General features: G+C 37.9%; 1 protein-coding gene across 2 annotated transcripts in view; it reads right to left on the reverse strand.

The window, feature by feature from the left end:
- Positions 1-4,312: 4,312 nt before the first annotated feature.
- Positions 4,313-15,383, reverse strand: part of ALKBH8 (alkB homolog 8, tRNA methyltransferase) — a 57,747-nt gene continuing 46,676 nt past the window's right edge. For both annotated transcript variants that reach the window (XM_021710044.1, XM_021710043.1), the window contains 2 exons: positions 7,558-7,707; positions 4,313-5,275 (listed from right to left, as the gene is read on the reverse strand). In XM_021710044.1, coding sequence (XP_021565719.1) covers positions 4,718-5,275; positions 7,558-7,707 — 708 coding nt within the window. In that variant the 3' untranslated portion in view covers positions 4,313-4,717. The remainder of the gene's footprint in view (positions 5,276-7,557; positions 7,708-15,383) is intronic.

The following is a 15,383-nucleotide window of genomic DNA, read 5'->3' on the forward strand; positions in this document are numbered from 1 at the left end:
TTGCCAACTGTATATCTGACAAAGGCCTAACGTCTAGGATCTACAAAGAACTCAAACATGCTGAAAGAAAAAAAACAAACAGCCCCACTAAAAAGTGAGCCAAAGACATGAATAGATACTTCTCAAAAGAAGACATACTGGGAGCCAACAGACACATTAAAAAGTGCTTAGCCTCACTAATCATCAGAGAAATGCAAATCAAAACCACACTAAGATACCACCTAACCCCAGTAAGAATGGCTATAATTAATAAAACAAATGAAAACAGATGCTGGTGAGGATGTGGAGAAAAAGGAACACTTCTACACTGCTGGTGGTACCGCAAACTAGTGCAACCTCTTTGGAAGACAGTGTGGCGATTTCTGAAAGAACTAGAAGTTGACCTTCCATATGACCCAGCAATCTCCCTACTGGGAATATACCTGGCAGAACTCAAATCATTCTACAAAAAAAAATACCTCTACATGCATGTTTATTGCAGCACTATTCACAGTAGCATGGAACCAATCATGCTGCCCATTGAAACCAACCATGCTGCTCATTAAAGCTGGACTGGATAAAAAAAAAATGTGGTACATATACACAATGGAATATTATGCAGCCATAAAAAAGGACAAACATATGGATGTCATAGCAACTTGGATAGATGTAGAGTCTATTATACTCAGTTATCTATCACAGAAACAGAAAAGTGAGTACCACATGTTCTCACTCATAAGCGGGCCTTGAGCATCTATAATAATACTGTAAGAAAGAGATTGGCAGCACTGGGAAACTGCCAGGGGAGTAGAGGGCACAGCTCATCAACAAGGGTAACTGCATAATGAACATTTGTATACCTAACCCTGAATTGTACCTCATATCTTTAAAATTAAAAATTAAAAAAAATTAAAAACTATTCATTCTAAATTAGAAACAATCAAACTGGTGAATGAATAAATTGTGACATATCTGCATAATAGAATACTATTCAGCAATAAAAAAGGAGCGAACTATGGACATATGCAAGAATATGGATGAATCTCAAAAGCATTGTCCAGAGTGAAACAAGCTAGGCATAATTGTCTACTGAGTACATTATTCCATTTATCTGATATTCTAGAAGAGGCAAAAACATAGCAATAGAAAGCAGGCCAGTCTTTGCCAGAAGAGGAGGGGGTTGACTACAAGGGGAAAGAGAAACTTTTGAAGAAGGTGGAAATGTTCTCTACCTTGAGTATGGTAACGATCACATCACCACATACATTTGCTAAAACTTATCAAATTGTACGGTTGAAATTGGTTAATGTTATATGCAAATTATACCTCATAAAAGCTGATATAAAAACATATTTAAAACTTTTTTTTTTTTAGTTGGAGTCTCTGTCACCCAGGCAGCAGTGGCATGCTCGCGGCCACCCCAGCATCGACCTGGCTGGGCTCCGGCAGTCCTTCCGCCTCAGTCTTCCAAGTAGCCAGAACAACAGGCATGTGCTACCACGCCCGGAAAATTTTTTGATTTATTGTAGAGACGAAGTCTCGCCAAGTTGCCAGGGCTGGGGCTGGTCTCAAACCCACGGGCTCAGGGAATCCACGGGCCTTGCCTCCCAAAGTGCTGGAATTACAGACTGAGCCACTGAGCCCAGTCTATTTAAAACAATTAACTGTGTTATTTTATAACTTTCTGTTACAAATTATTTTAAATGTTGATAATATACATATAAAAATATGTAAATCATAAGTGTACACCACAGTGAATTATCACAAAGCCAACACCCATTCTAAATACCACCCAGGGAAAGAAACACTGTAAATACCCCAGAAGGCCCACTCATTTGTCCAAGTAAAAACTTACTATTACTTAGCCTTATAAAAATATACTTGATTTGACCTGTTTTTGAACTTTTACCTAAAGGAGGTAGTGTAGTAAAGAGTTAATATCCAAAGAGAGGTCTGTCCTTTGCCCTGGGTTCCTGTGAGTTGATCTCTAGCCCTTGGAATATCCTGCCTAATAAGCAGGTCACTTTACCTGGAAACCTTGGGGCCAGGCAATATCAGAGGGGATGGAGACTAAAAGTCAGCTACCTGCATAGACAACCACGTCTGCGTGATGAGTAGCAATAAAAACTCTGAACACCGAGGCTCAGGTAAGCATCCCTGGTTGGCAACACGCCATGTGTTGCTTGGAGAATTCACTTCTGTCCACGATGCTGCTGGGAGAAGACAAATGAAAGGTCCCTGCGTGGAACTCTCCTGGACTCTGCCCCTGCACCTCTTCCCTGGCCTGACTGTCATTTGTATCCTTTCACTATAATAAACTACAACCATAAGTATAACATGTCCAGTGAGTTCTAGCAAATTACCAAACCTCAGGGTAGTCTTAGAAACCCCTGAACTTGCAGTTGGCATCAGAAGTGTGAGTGTTCTCGGGGATACCAAACTTTGTAGTTGGTGGCAGAAGTGAGGGTGGTCTTGGGGACGCCTAAACTCTGCAGAAATCACATGGTATTATATTGTGTATGGCTTCTGTTACTCAGCATTCTGTTTCTCAGATTATTTATATTGCAGCTTAAAGTACTGTTTCGTTAATTGCTTGTGTAGTAACATATTATATGAATTGACTATAATTTACTCACTCTACTGTGAGGGACATTTGGATCTTTTCCATATTTGCACTATTACTATGGACAGACCTACAAGGGAAAAAATAGAGAAATCCATAATCATAGTGAGAGATTTCAACATATCTGTCTCAACTGATATAAAAATGCAGACAGAAAAAAGAAAATCAGTAAGAACACAGATTCTTATTATACAATTAACAAATTAGAGTTGGCATCGATCAATACCTAAAACTCCTCTGGGCCTTTTTTGGGAATAATAATAATGAACATTTCCCAAATGTATACTATGTTCTTATACAAGAGTATTTGTATTCCATATAAGTATTATTTTAATGAATTTTCCTAGCAACGAAACCAATTTTACAGCCAAAAAAACTGAAGGATAGGAAAGTTAGGAAATTTTCCCAAAATCTCAGAGCTAATAAATGGCATGGCTAGAATTCAATTTGTAGGACATCAGGTTCTAGAGTCAAGTTCTAAATTTCTCTGCTATATTTCAATATCTTTCAGTTTTTCTTTCTTCTTGACTCAATTTTGGTATTTTCATCCTCCTATAAAATCATCTATTTGACTTGGATTTTAAAATGTATTAGCATAACTTGAACTTCAAATTTTGATGTAAATCCACAGAATTTGTATCCAAAATAAAACTATTTTTAGCCCTATATTCTTCTTTTCATATCATGGACCTTATAAACTCATCCAGAAGGAAGAGAACATCTGGATCTTATACTGAAATTCCATGACAAAAATAATCATTATCTCATCTAAGACCTATTATTGACCACTACAGGATTCTAAAAGCTTGATGCTTGAAGATCAAATGTCACTAACATTAATAACAAAGGTATGTAATTATATAGGCAGCCATCACTACCAGAGGCAATTTTAAAAATAGTCTTAAGCATTACTACAGCCAAAGTAATGCATCGAAACAAATTTTCTTCAAAAAAAAAAAGCCTTCCCCTTTGCATGACATTTGACCTACAGTTAGCTTTCTACCTTTGTTCCCACTGGAAACCTGACCTAAGTGGTAAGTTAACTGGGTTACTATGCAATAGTGTATAGATTTTTTAAATAACCCCTGATTATACCTCTACTGGAACAAACTATGAGTAAACAAATAACCAATAATGACACCATAGCATTGGTCATATGGGCATAGTTATGTCTGCCTGACCACATGCTAACCTTTGCTATTTAAATAAAGGAGTTAAAGGAGTATATTTGGGTTGTCTTTAGTGCCTATATCAGAGAATTAGGAATACTAATTAACTCTTGATAATAAGTTACAGTCAGGATTAGTAGTTATTTCAGTCATTCAAAAATAATCTTTTGCTCCCAGGTGTAATCACCCCTTCTGCTTTATTTTTTCATGGCATTTATCACTATCTGACACATAGTATCTATTTATTTATTGCTTGTTTTCTGTCTTGCCTTCTAGAATGTAAGCTCTTTGAGGGCAAGGGCTTTGTTTTTTCTTATCCATTGCTCTATTCCCAGTACTTAAAACAGTAACTGGTATATGGTAGGGGTTCAAAAAATATATGTTGAAGGAGGTTCCTACTAGCTTCTGGGTATTATCTGACCGACAAGATGCTATTGAGCACCCATTATGTGTCCAGCCCTGTGCTAGTGAGGCGTGAGGAACAGTCGTTATTGTCTATAATTTTACAGAGCCAGCAGTCACAGATAAAACTTCAATTTTCTATTGACCAAGAATATTTTCTTTATTAAAATGTTTTATAATTACTTCACCAAGATCCTCATGATTTAGCACATTTAGTAACATTTTATAACAAAAGGTTATCTTCAAAGTGCTGGACTCTTACCTAGGGATTGTAAATACTGCACAAACTACTTCAATCAATTTTAGAAGCCATCACTAGCAGGGATGTAGAAGGAGCTTCATCTATGAAGTCAGCCAATGGTAGCAGATGGAATGTTTCCTAATGATTCTCTTATTTCCAGAGGGGCTTCTCAGGAGTTCTCCTTTGGTATCATCCCACAAGTTTTCTTTTTATTAAAAGGATAACTAATTTAGTCTCCTTTTTTCTAAAAAAAAAAAAAAGTAAGCGCTTCTTTCGCTATATATGATATATTCACATAAATAATCAGACCTTTTGAAGAATTACACACCAATTTCCCTGATCATAGTAGCTTTGCAGAATGGTGACATCACTCAGAGTCTGGCAGGCTGTTTCCAGTTCTCCCTCACAGAATACATGGTAGTAACGATGAAACACAGGCCTTGGGTCATGGGATCCTACTGGGCCAAAGGGCTCAACAGGTTTGTCTTTATCAGGGTTTCCCCTAAGGTGCCAGGGAACCAGTACATCTTGAGAATAAAAAGAAGTCCTGTTCGTATGAATAGGCAGCTTGGCAGTGATAACTTTCCTTGAATGACATCCTCCCTCCTGAAAGTCATTAATGGAGGGGACAGAATCTACTGAGTTTTCATGACCAATGTCAAGCATTTGCTCCACAAGCAACCCTTGCGCTGGGGTATCACTGTTTATCTCCACTTTCTTTCCTTGGCCAATCTTGTTTCCTCTAAGGTACTTGGACTTCTGCTTCTTATACTCTTGTTCCATTGCCCAGACATAAATGAGGGCCTTCCCACCAGGTCTCAGGAGTCGAACAAGTTCTTGGAGAGCTGCCACTCTACGTTCCTAATTTAAAAAAAAACAAAAACACAAAACACTACAATTCCATTATCAACCCAGAGGAGATACAGAGGAAATGGAAAAATATAACCGACTGTAGGACTGTTTTCTATTAGGATGAACAGCAAGAAACTCTAACAAAAGGTTTTCTATAAAACAAAAAAGAAAGAAAAGGGTCTTTTGTTATGTGATTCAGAAAAAAGTTTTGAGGAAGTAGGGAAAGGAGATTTTTAATTCTGCTCACCTTCCTTGTGCCTTTTTCCTTAATCAGCAGGCTGGATCCATGAAACAACGGACAACTTCTTAGAGGGTTAGAGCAGTCATGTGAAGCCCTTTTAGGTTAACCACTGCACTTACACAATGCTTGTATAAAGGAACTGTGTACACTGTATGATGGAGACTTTTACTGATAACCTCAATGAAATTGTTTGTATTAATTCTGCCAAAAAATTAACCTTAAAGGCTGAATGGAATACATAAAACTGCTGCTTAAAAGAACTGGAGCACAACACTGCAGGCAGGGCTTGAAGGGGATCAGCCCTGAGAGAAGGGAAGCAAACCCAGGTGAGCTCTACGCTCACCCCTGCTTTTCCCTGAGATCATTTGCTAATTCACAATGTAGGAGACAAGAAGATGAGGACAAAGCCAAAGTCATCCTGGCCTGAGGGGAAAGAGCTTGAAGTGCCAGCAGGTCAAAGCACTAGGAACTGGAGGACAGAATCACGGCTAATGGAGGAAGCGCAGGGAAGGGATTCCAAATGTCTACAAGCAAATTCCCCTGGAAGCATTTGCCAATTCTAACCTGCATGTACATCGGGTGAAATTCCAAGAAACTCAGCAGAGTAGCTGCTGGGAAGTTAAAAAGGTAAACAGAGATGTTAGTAGCCAAACTGCTGGGGAGACAGACACTGGAATTTAAGATCTCCCCAAAAATTCTCTTACCAAAAATAACCATAAAGGCTGAAATAATAAGAATAGGCAGCTTTCACTTGAGACCCAGAAGGGCCACATCCCAGAAGTGGGGACAAAAATAAAATAGATGTCAGTCATTCCCAATGAAGTATAAAACCCGTTCTCTATGGAATTAAGGTGATCTGCTCATACTTCATCTACTTGCCCTTGGAAAATACAGCTCTCTCTGGAGAAAGACAGAAGCATCCAAACCTTGTAACACAAAGCCAGCATCCAATAAGATATTATGAAGCATGCTAAATAGAATCATGACCAAATGACTGAAAACAGAGGGAAAAAAAATCCATAGAAATAAATCCCCAGACAAAGCCTTTAAAATAACTATGGTTAATATATTCGGAAAACTAGAGGAAAAGATAGAGAATTTCAGTAAAGACAAAATGTATTAAGTCAGACAGAAATTCCAGAACAGAAAAAACAATAGACAAATTTAATAGCAAATTAGACACATCTGCACAGATCATTATTAAACTAGAATTCAGATCAGAATAAATTACCCAGACTGAAGCACAGAGATAAGAAAGGATGGAAACTCCAGAAAACATTGTCAATCTAGAATGTAATACCTAGCAAAAATATCTTTCTTAAAATGAAGACAGAATAAAGAGATTGCCAGTCTCCTAAGGTTGACTTAAGGTCATAACGTCTACTCAAACTGCTGGTGACCCACAACGTGAGCTCTGCAGTTTTTGCTTGAATCGGGGGAGCACATGTTGACTCCTAAGAAAAACAAATGCTCTTCTTTTCTCTAAAGAAAATATAAAAGTATTAAATTAACTTCTTTTAAAATTAAGAACATGTTCAAAGAGTTAACATACCAATTAAATAAGACAGAGTTATGAAAAAACAATGGGGAAGCAGGAAAAACAGAATGGGAAGGAAGTGATACACGTCAAGGATGAGAGTGTGGTTTGAGAAGGGAAAGACAGAGAAACAGAGAAGAGACTCAGAATCAGGGGAGACAGCACATACAAGAGGCTAGAGCTCATGATCTAAATGTCTCTTCCAGCTAAAACTCTGTGACACTGTGGGTTTGAAGAAAGCCATTTAGAAGCGAGGAAGACTTGGGATAGACAACTGGCAAAAGCACACAGCAGTAAAAGCCCAGAGTCCCATCCAGTCTCTGTTTATGTAAACATGACTTCCATGGAGCCCATCTTGATTCCAGATGCTCTTGTACAAAGAGAGCAGATTGTGTGACAAGAAAGAGAATGGAAAGAAATGAGATGCTAAAACAGGGTCCAAAATCAGTAAAATTCATCAACTTTTCCTGCCAGCTTAGCTAAAAGTTCCTTGAGAGTGAAGACAATACTTACGGCTGTGGCAAAATGGTGAATAACAGCAATGGAGAGGCAGGCATCACAAGACCCACTGCGGACCGGCACTGCCAACGCGTCACAGACGAAGGTCTGAAACCGCCTCTCTCGACAAATGTCCACGAGGTTTTGGCTACGATCACAACCAATCTGTAATAGAGAAAGAAAGAATTTCATAACATTTTGTTTAAATATCACAAGAAATGAAGACCTATGGACTTTTTTCCATACCCTGAATCATTGGACAGACTTCATATCCATTGTGAAATGGTATGAGACCATGATATTACCAGTTCTTACAGGCAGCACAAAGTCAGAATATATAATTGGACAGGGTAGCATTGATTACCTTAGCAGATAACAAACAGAACTCAAACTAGCAAATGGAAACAAAACGATTAGAATAAAAATGACAGCGGTGGAAATGGGAGGTCCATATTGGCACTGATTGATGGCCATTCAGGATCTTTCTTTAATACCACACATTTAAAACTGGAAACGATTCCATAAACATTTAGTCTTTGAGGGGGAGCGAAAAGATGACCAAAGGTATCTCTCATGACTATATATACTATCTTCTTTAAAATTTAATTTTAAAAAATTTTTTAATTTTTTGTAGAGACGAGGTCTCACTATGTTGCCTAGGCTGGCCTCAAACTCCTAGGCTCAAGCAATCCTCTTGCCTTGGCCTCCCAAAGTGCTGGGATTACAGGTGTGAGCCACTGCACCAGGCTATATATACTATCTTATAATGACCCAGATAGCAGGAAGATAAGTGATTTTTCTCTCCTCTTTTACACTTTTCAACATAGATTACTTTGACAATCAGGAAAATAATTCCAAAACAAATCAAAATGATTTTTTTTCATTTCTTGAAGCTACTTTTTCTGCTAAATGTCAAAACATATCACAAATAAAGGGCTGAATTCAAAATGTGTAAAATGCTATTTAACCAAGCCTTTTAGTATAACCAGACAATTCTATGGGGATGAAAGCAGCAAGCAACATGCATTCATCTCCCCAAGCAGGTGAGGCCTAGCATGCCAAATGCATGTGTTCAGATCTGTGGGAAGCGTCTGGGAGTAAGACTCACCATCTCCCCTCCAGCTTTGTTGTAGTTTCTTTTGTACACAGTTTAGCTGCTTAGTTCTATTAAATATCATATATGTATGTGTGTGTGTGCCAGTGTGAGCATGCGCACACACACACACATTGTACTTATGTAAACTGGGGAAGATATAGGAGGGGCTTAAGAAATATTAAGTCACTAATGAATAATTATTGCCAGATAATTTCTTTCTAAACCAATCTCTATAACAGGAAGAGAATTATTATTATTTTTTAAAATTTATTGTAGAGATGAGGTCTCGCCAAGTTGCCCGGGCTGGCCTCAAACCCACAAGCTCAGGCAATCCACTCACCTTGATCTACCAAACTGCTGGGATGACAGGCCTGGAAAAGAATTATCTAAGCAGATTTAGTCAAACAGAAGTAGCCACCTCAAGCTTATATTTAATTTTTTGATAAAATGAGCATTGATCCCTTAGGGTTCCCTCAGCCCTTCTGAGAATAAATATGAATGTACATATCAAAACAATTCTTACTCAGTTAAATAACTTGCCACACTAGTCATACTTAATGAGCTTTCTCAATTTGCAATTGGTATTAAACAGCTTCTATATTCTATCCCAGAGCTGTTTTAATTTCTGAAGTGGAATAAAAGATACCAAGCTATAGGTAAAGTATAGCAATTTCTCTTTACTATATTTTAAGATGAAGAAGTACTAAGGGTCTAATAATAGCAATAGTGGCATGATTCTCAATTAACTGATCCCTTTACTTGTGTAAGATACATATCTGGATTATTACTTTTATTTCTTTTCATCCATAGTCTGTGTCACTCAACCATCACAATATCAAGATGACAACACCACTTAAATAATACAAACAGTATATGTTGGTGCTTGCCTCCTTTTTGTTTCATTGAAATTCAGTTCCTAGAATCGGAAGTTTCAAGTATGGCCGATTCTGACAGAGAGCCATACCTTGCTAAAAGTCAACAGCAAGAAATCCAAAGTGCCTAAAAAATAAATCCTCAGAGATACAGCTCAATAGTTATTCAGCGGCGGAAAGTTATTACCTGAGAACCACAGATAAGAGAACAAGGAGAACAACAGCCAAACAAGACATGAGAAATGTCCCTCTCCTTCTTGCTGGGCTCTTACAGCTGTTTGTATGCAGCACTCCTCTCACCAACAAGAGAGAACACAGGCAATTTTCGTAATGAAGCTCAAGGTCTAAAGCAGATGAGACTCCCTACTGACCCACAACCTGACTCATGCTTGGCCCAGAGCTTCCAGCTTCCACTTACTTTGCCTGGGTCTTTTATATAATATAGTCAAATAGTCACTATTTTTTTCTCTTCCTGTTTTTAAATTTAAATTTTTATTCCAAGGATAACACCAAGTATTTGAAAATATCCCTAACAATGTTGCATAATGTTAACAACAGGACAGAAAATGGCTTATTTATAAAAACCCACATCTATTCAAGGATTCATGCAAAGCTACATATTTCTGTGTGCTGCGTGGAGATCACTGACATCCTAACACATACATACTGGGGTTAAAATGTATACCTTTACTCATGTAACTTTTAAAATCTTCAACAAAACATTAAATATGTAATTCTGGAAGTATAGGTAAACATGAAATAAAGTATTCGACCTAGTAATCAGAGGTACAAACTAAAAGTTCCATTTTTCTCCAATCAAACTTTAAAAATATTCTGAAACCAAAATATACCACAGTGATAGCAATGTGATAAAACTTCCTCTCATAAAATGTTGGTGACAATGCAAATTGGCTCAACCATTTAAAAGAGAATTAGATAAACCATCTTTTAAGGAAGATAAGAATGTTTACAGCTTTTGGCCCAATCACCATTCTTCTAAAAATTTATCCTAATAAAATATTCCAAAATAGAAAAAAAAAAAGCTGACCAGGCAAATAACAACTGCCTTGTTCTGAATACTCAAATGGATTAAAGTAGGTTTTCCGTATCAATGCTCTTAGTCCTCATAACACATTTTGAATTAGGTACTACTATCACCATATTACAGATGAGAAAACATCATCGCCAAGAAAATAAGTAATTTTCCCAAAGATGAACAGTAGTTAAGTGGTGCAATGGGGATTTAAAACCTGGCCTTTCTCATTCCAACACTCCATGTTCTTCTTGTCCCACTGTCTCTAAATATACAAATTCATGATGGTGTTAATTATAATAGTCCCCATCTGAACACAATCAATCTCCAGTAACATCCACCAAACAGAATATTAACAAAGTACAAGTCTTTTCAATAAATGGTATAGGAAAAACTGAATATTCACATGCAGAAGAATGAAATTAAACCCTTATCTTACAGTGTATTAAAAAAAAAAAACTCAAAACGGATTAACGGCTTAAGTCTAAAACCCCAAATTATGAAACGGCAAGAACAAAACATATTTGAAAAGTTCCATGACATGGAACTAGGCAATGATTTTTTGGATATGACCCCAAAGGCACAGGCAACAAAAGCAAAAACAAACAAATGGGATTAGATCAAACTAACAAGACTCAGCACAGAAAAAGAAGCAATCAACAGAGCAAAGAGACAACTTACAGAATGGGAGAAAATACGTGCAAACTATACATCTGATAAGAGGTTAGTATCCAAAATACATAAGAGGCTCAACTCAATAGCAAGAAAACAATCTGATTAAAAAGTAGTCAGAGGACACAAACAGACATTCTCTCAAAAGCAGACATACACGTGGCCAGTAAACATGAAACAATGCTCAACATTGCTAATCATAAGGGAAATGCAAATTAAAACAATGAGATATTATTTCACACTTGTTAGAAGGGTCATTATAAAAAACGACAGAACGTCAGTGTTGGTGAGGATGTAGAGAAAAGGAAGCCCTTGCTCACTGTTGGTGGGAATGTAAATTAGTCTGGCCACTGTGGAAAACACTATGGAGGTTCCTTGAAAAATTAAAAATAGAACTACCATATGATTCAGCAATCCAACTGCTGGGTATATATCCAAAGAAAATAAAATCAGTATGTCAAAGAGATATCTGCATTCTCACGTTCACTGCAGTATTCTTCACAATAGCTAAGATATGAAATCAACCTGCGTCCATCAGTGGATGAACAGACAAAGAAAACATGGTATTATATATATATATACACAATGGAATGTGAGGCGGGGGACCCAAAAAACAGAATTTACTTATTTTTTTTAAAAGTGCATTTATTCTTCCATGTTTCAACTTGTCAGCTTCAAAGTACTCTTCTTTTGATGCAATACGCCTACCAAGATGCTTTTCCACTGCTTTCCAGTTTTTGAACTCATCAATTTTGATGTCTTTTAGTGCTTCTACCACTTTTTGTTTCACTCTTTGGTAAAACATTTCCCTCTGAGGACTTTTTTCCAACCAGAGAAACAAAATAAACTTGCTTGGGGTGAGATCGGGTGAATAGGGTGGGTGGGGCATGGGAGTCACACCATTTTTGGTCAAAAACTGCTGACAGGTGCAGTCATAAATCACCCATCATGAAAGCGTGTTGAAAGAATCTCCAAAAAAAATTCACTGAAGCCAAATGCAGTCTCTCACAACAGTGCTAGCTGGTACACTGATGTCGATGGGTTCCTAGAACACTTAGTTAGCCGGGAAGTCTGTACTACAAGGGGTTTGCCCTTCAAAAAATAATTTCTTTGTGGGTGTGTGTGTGTCCCCTCATACTCCTGAGCATTAAAAAAGGAAATCTTGCCATTTACGACAACATGGGTAAACCTGGAGGATATTATGTTAAGGGAAATAAGCCAGACACAGAAGGCAAATATTTCATGATCTCACTCATATGAAACTAAAAAAGTTGATCTCCTAGAACTAGAGAGTAAGATGAGGGTTAGTAGGGGCTGAAGTTGGGGAAATGTTGGCCAAAGGACGTAAGCTTCAGTTAAATAGGAGGACTAAGTTCAAGAGATCTATCATACAACATGGTGACTATAGTTAGTAAGACTATATTGTTATCTTGAGCAGTGCTAAGAGAGTGGATGTTAAGTGTTCTCACTGCAAAAATGATAACTATGTGAGGTAATGCATACGTGAATTTGCTAGATGTAAACAATCTACAATATCTATGTGCCGCAAAACATCAGATTGTTTTGAATGTAAATATATACAATTTAAATATAGTACATAAACACATGCAATTCATACAGAGATGTATACAATTTAAAAAATAAAGAAAAATTCTGCATTATGAAGTCCAGAAACTTCATTAGAAGACTATATATCAAAAAAGGAAATGTTGCTATAAATGAGTTCTCAATTGTATATATACTCATTACTATATAAAATATTACTAGGAAAAACATTGGAAGGATATTCATTACAATACTGGTTTATTAAGGTGATAGCATTATAGGTGAATATTTTCTTTTCATTAACTTTCTGAATGATGGCTGTTGTTTTTTCTTAATTGTTTTAGAGCCTGGGTCTCGCTGTGTCACCCAAGCTGGTGTGCAGTGGTGTGATTATGGCTCACTGCAGCCTTGAACTCCTGGGCTCAAGAAATCCTCACTTCTTAGCCTCCTGAGTAGCTGGGACAATAGGTGCAACCCATCATGCCTGGCTAAGTTTTCTTGATTTTTTCAGAGATGGGATCTTGCTAGGTTGCCCAGATTGGTCTCAAATTCCTGGTCTCAAGTGATCCTTCCACCTCAGCCCCTGGAGTCACCAGGATTATAGGCATGAACCTTCTTGCCCTGTTGGTTATATTATTTTTGTTTCTTAAAAATATATAACACTTTTTACACTATTAAGAAAATATGCAATTATAGGAAAATGAGACACACTATATCATCCAAAGTGCAGGGAAATAGGCAAAAGCAGTAAAATAGAGTGAAAAGGCATACTACAGGTTGAAAATCCCTTATTTGAAATGCTTGGGGCCAGAAGTGTTTTGGATTTCATATTTTTTCAGATATCAGAATATTTGTAGACTACATACTAGTTGAGCATCCCTAATCCAAAAATCCAAAATCTGAAATGCTCCAATGAACATGTCCTTTGAGCATCAAGTAAATGCTCCAAACATTTCAGACTCTGGAGCATCTCAGATTTTGAATTTTCATATTAGAAATGTTCAACCTGTAAACTCTAGATTTGAATCCCGACTTCAGCAATAAGTAGCTGGACAACCTAGAAATGTTACTTAATATCTCAGAGCCTCTGCTTCCTCATGTAAACAATAAGACTGTAAATACCTACTTCTCAAAGCTAATATGATAATTAAATGAAATGATCTATGTTCAATATTTCATTAACCATTCATGTGCTATGCAAATGTTAGCTACTGTAACGTGGAACAAGAGGTGGACAAAAACTCTTGTCCTGGACTCTACACATAAAGAGAAATCTACATCCTAAAGGCATTTTCTCCTGAGGCAAGGCTCCCCCCACTCTGAGGTTGTCACATTTGTTCAAGGTTGCAGAACACAGTAGTGCATGCATTTTAGTTTTCATGTGAGAAGTTGGAGGTAAATTCGCAGGTTTTCTCCTCATCATTCAACCAACCATAATAAGCTTCTCCCATGTGCCCAGTACTGTGTGCCTGGCGATCAAACAAAGCCGAAAGCTCCAGGGCCAGCAGATGGGAGGGAATGCATGCAGACTGCTGCTGATGAAATGAATGTAGAAATGGAGAGCGAGTGTACTTCTAACTGTCCAATCCTTCCAAAGATATTTCTTCTTGAATCGGCTTCCTGTTTATCAAAAAATCATCCTACTCGATCGTAACAGAGTAATGTTACGACTAAATCAGTGTGGTTGACTGCAACCTAGTTTCACTGTCACAAGTGATACGTGACTAGATAAAACCATGGATTACCAACAAGAAAGTGCAAAAGCAGAGAATACTGAGAAACACTTTTGAACAGTTCATTTAGACGAAAACACCAGAAGATACCACCTCATTTTGAACTGTGGTTAAGCTGTCATTTTAAGTAACATCAAAAACCTGCTTCCTCGTAACATGAACAAACTTAACTCTTTATAAACTAAAACTGAACTGCAAACATGATGACAATATATAAACAGCAATGTCTTATCTTCATGGAAACCTATTTTTGTCTGCCAGTTAATACACACACTGCCTCTCCTCAGCTACAGTAGAGTCAGTCCTCCATACCCATAGGATCCACATCTGTGGATTCAATTGATTATGGATTTAAATATTTTTTAAAAAGAATAATCAAGCCAGGTGCAGTAGCTCACACCTGCAATTGCAGCACTCTGGAAGGCAGACGTGAGAGGACTGCCTGAGCCCACAGGTTTGAGTCCAGCCTGGGCAATATGGTGAGACCTCATCTCTACAATAAATTGAAACATTAGCCGGGCATGGTGGTGCGTGCTTGTAGTTTCAGCTGCTTAGAAGGCTGAGGCGGAAGGAGCACCTGAGCCCAGTGGATCAAGGCCGCGGTGGCTGTGAGCATGCCTCTGCCCTCCAGCCTGGGCAACAGAGTGAAATTCTGATTCAAAAAATTTTAAAAATAAATAAATATTTAAAAAAGAAAGACTGACGCCTTGGGAGGCTGAGGTGAGTGGACTGCCTGAGCCCGCAGGTTCGAGACCCGCCTGGGCAACTTGGCAAGACCTCATCTCTACAATAAATCAAAAATTATCTGAGCATGGTAGCGCGCGCCTGTAGTTCCAGCTACTTGGAAGGCTGAGGCGGAAGGATCCCCGGAGCCCAGCTGGTGGAGGTGA

Source organism: Carlito syrichta, unplaced genomic scaffold (assembly GCF_000164805.1).
Source record: "Carlito syrichta isolate Samal-C Ts95f unplaced genomic scaffold, Tarsius_syrichta-2.0.1 Scaffold287961, whole genome shotgun sequence".
NCBI classification, from domain to species: Eukaryota; Metazoa; Chordata; class Mammalia; order Primates; family Tarsiidae; genus Carlito; species Carlito syrichta.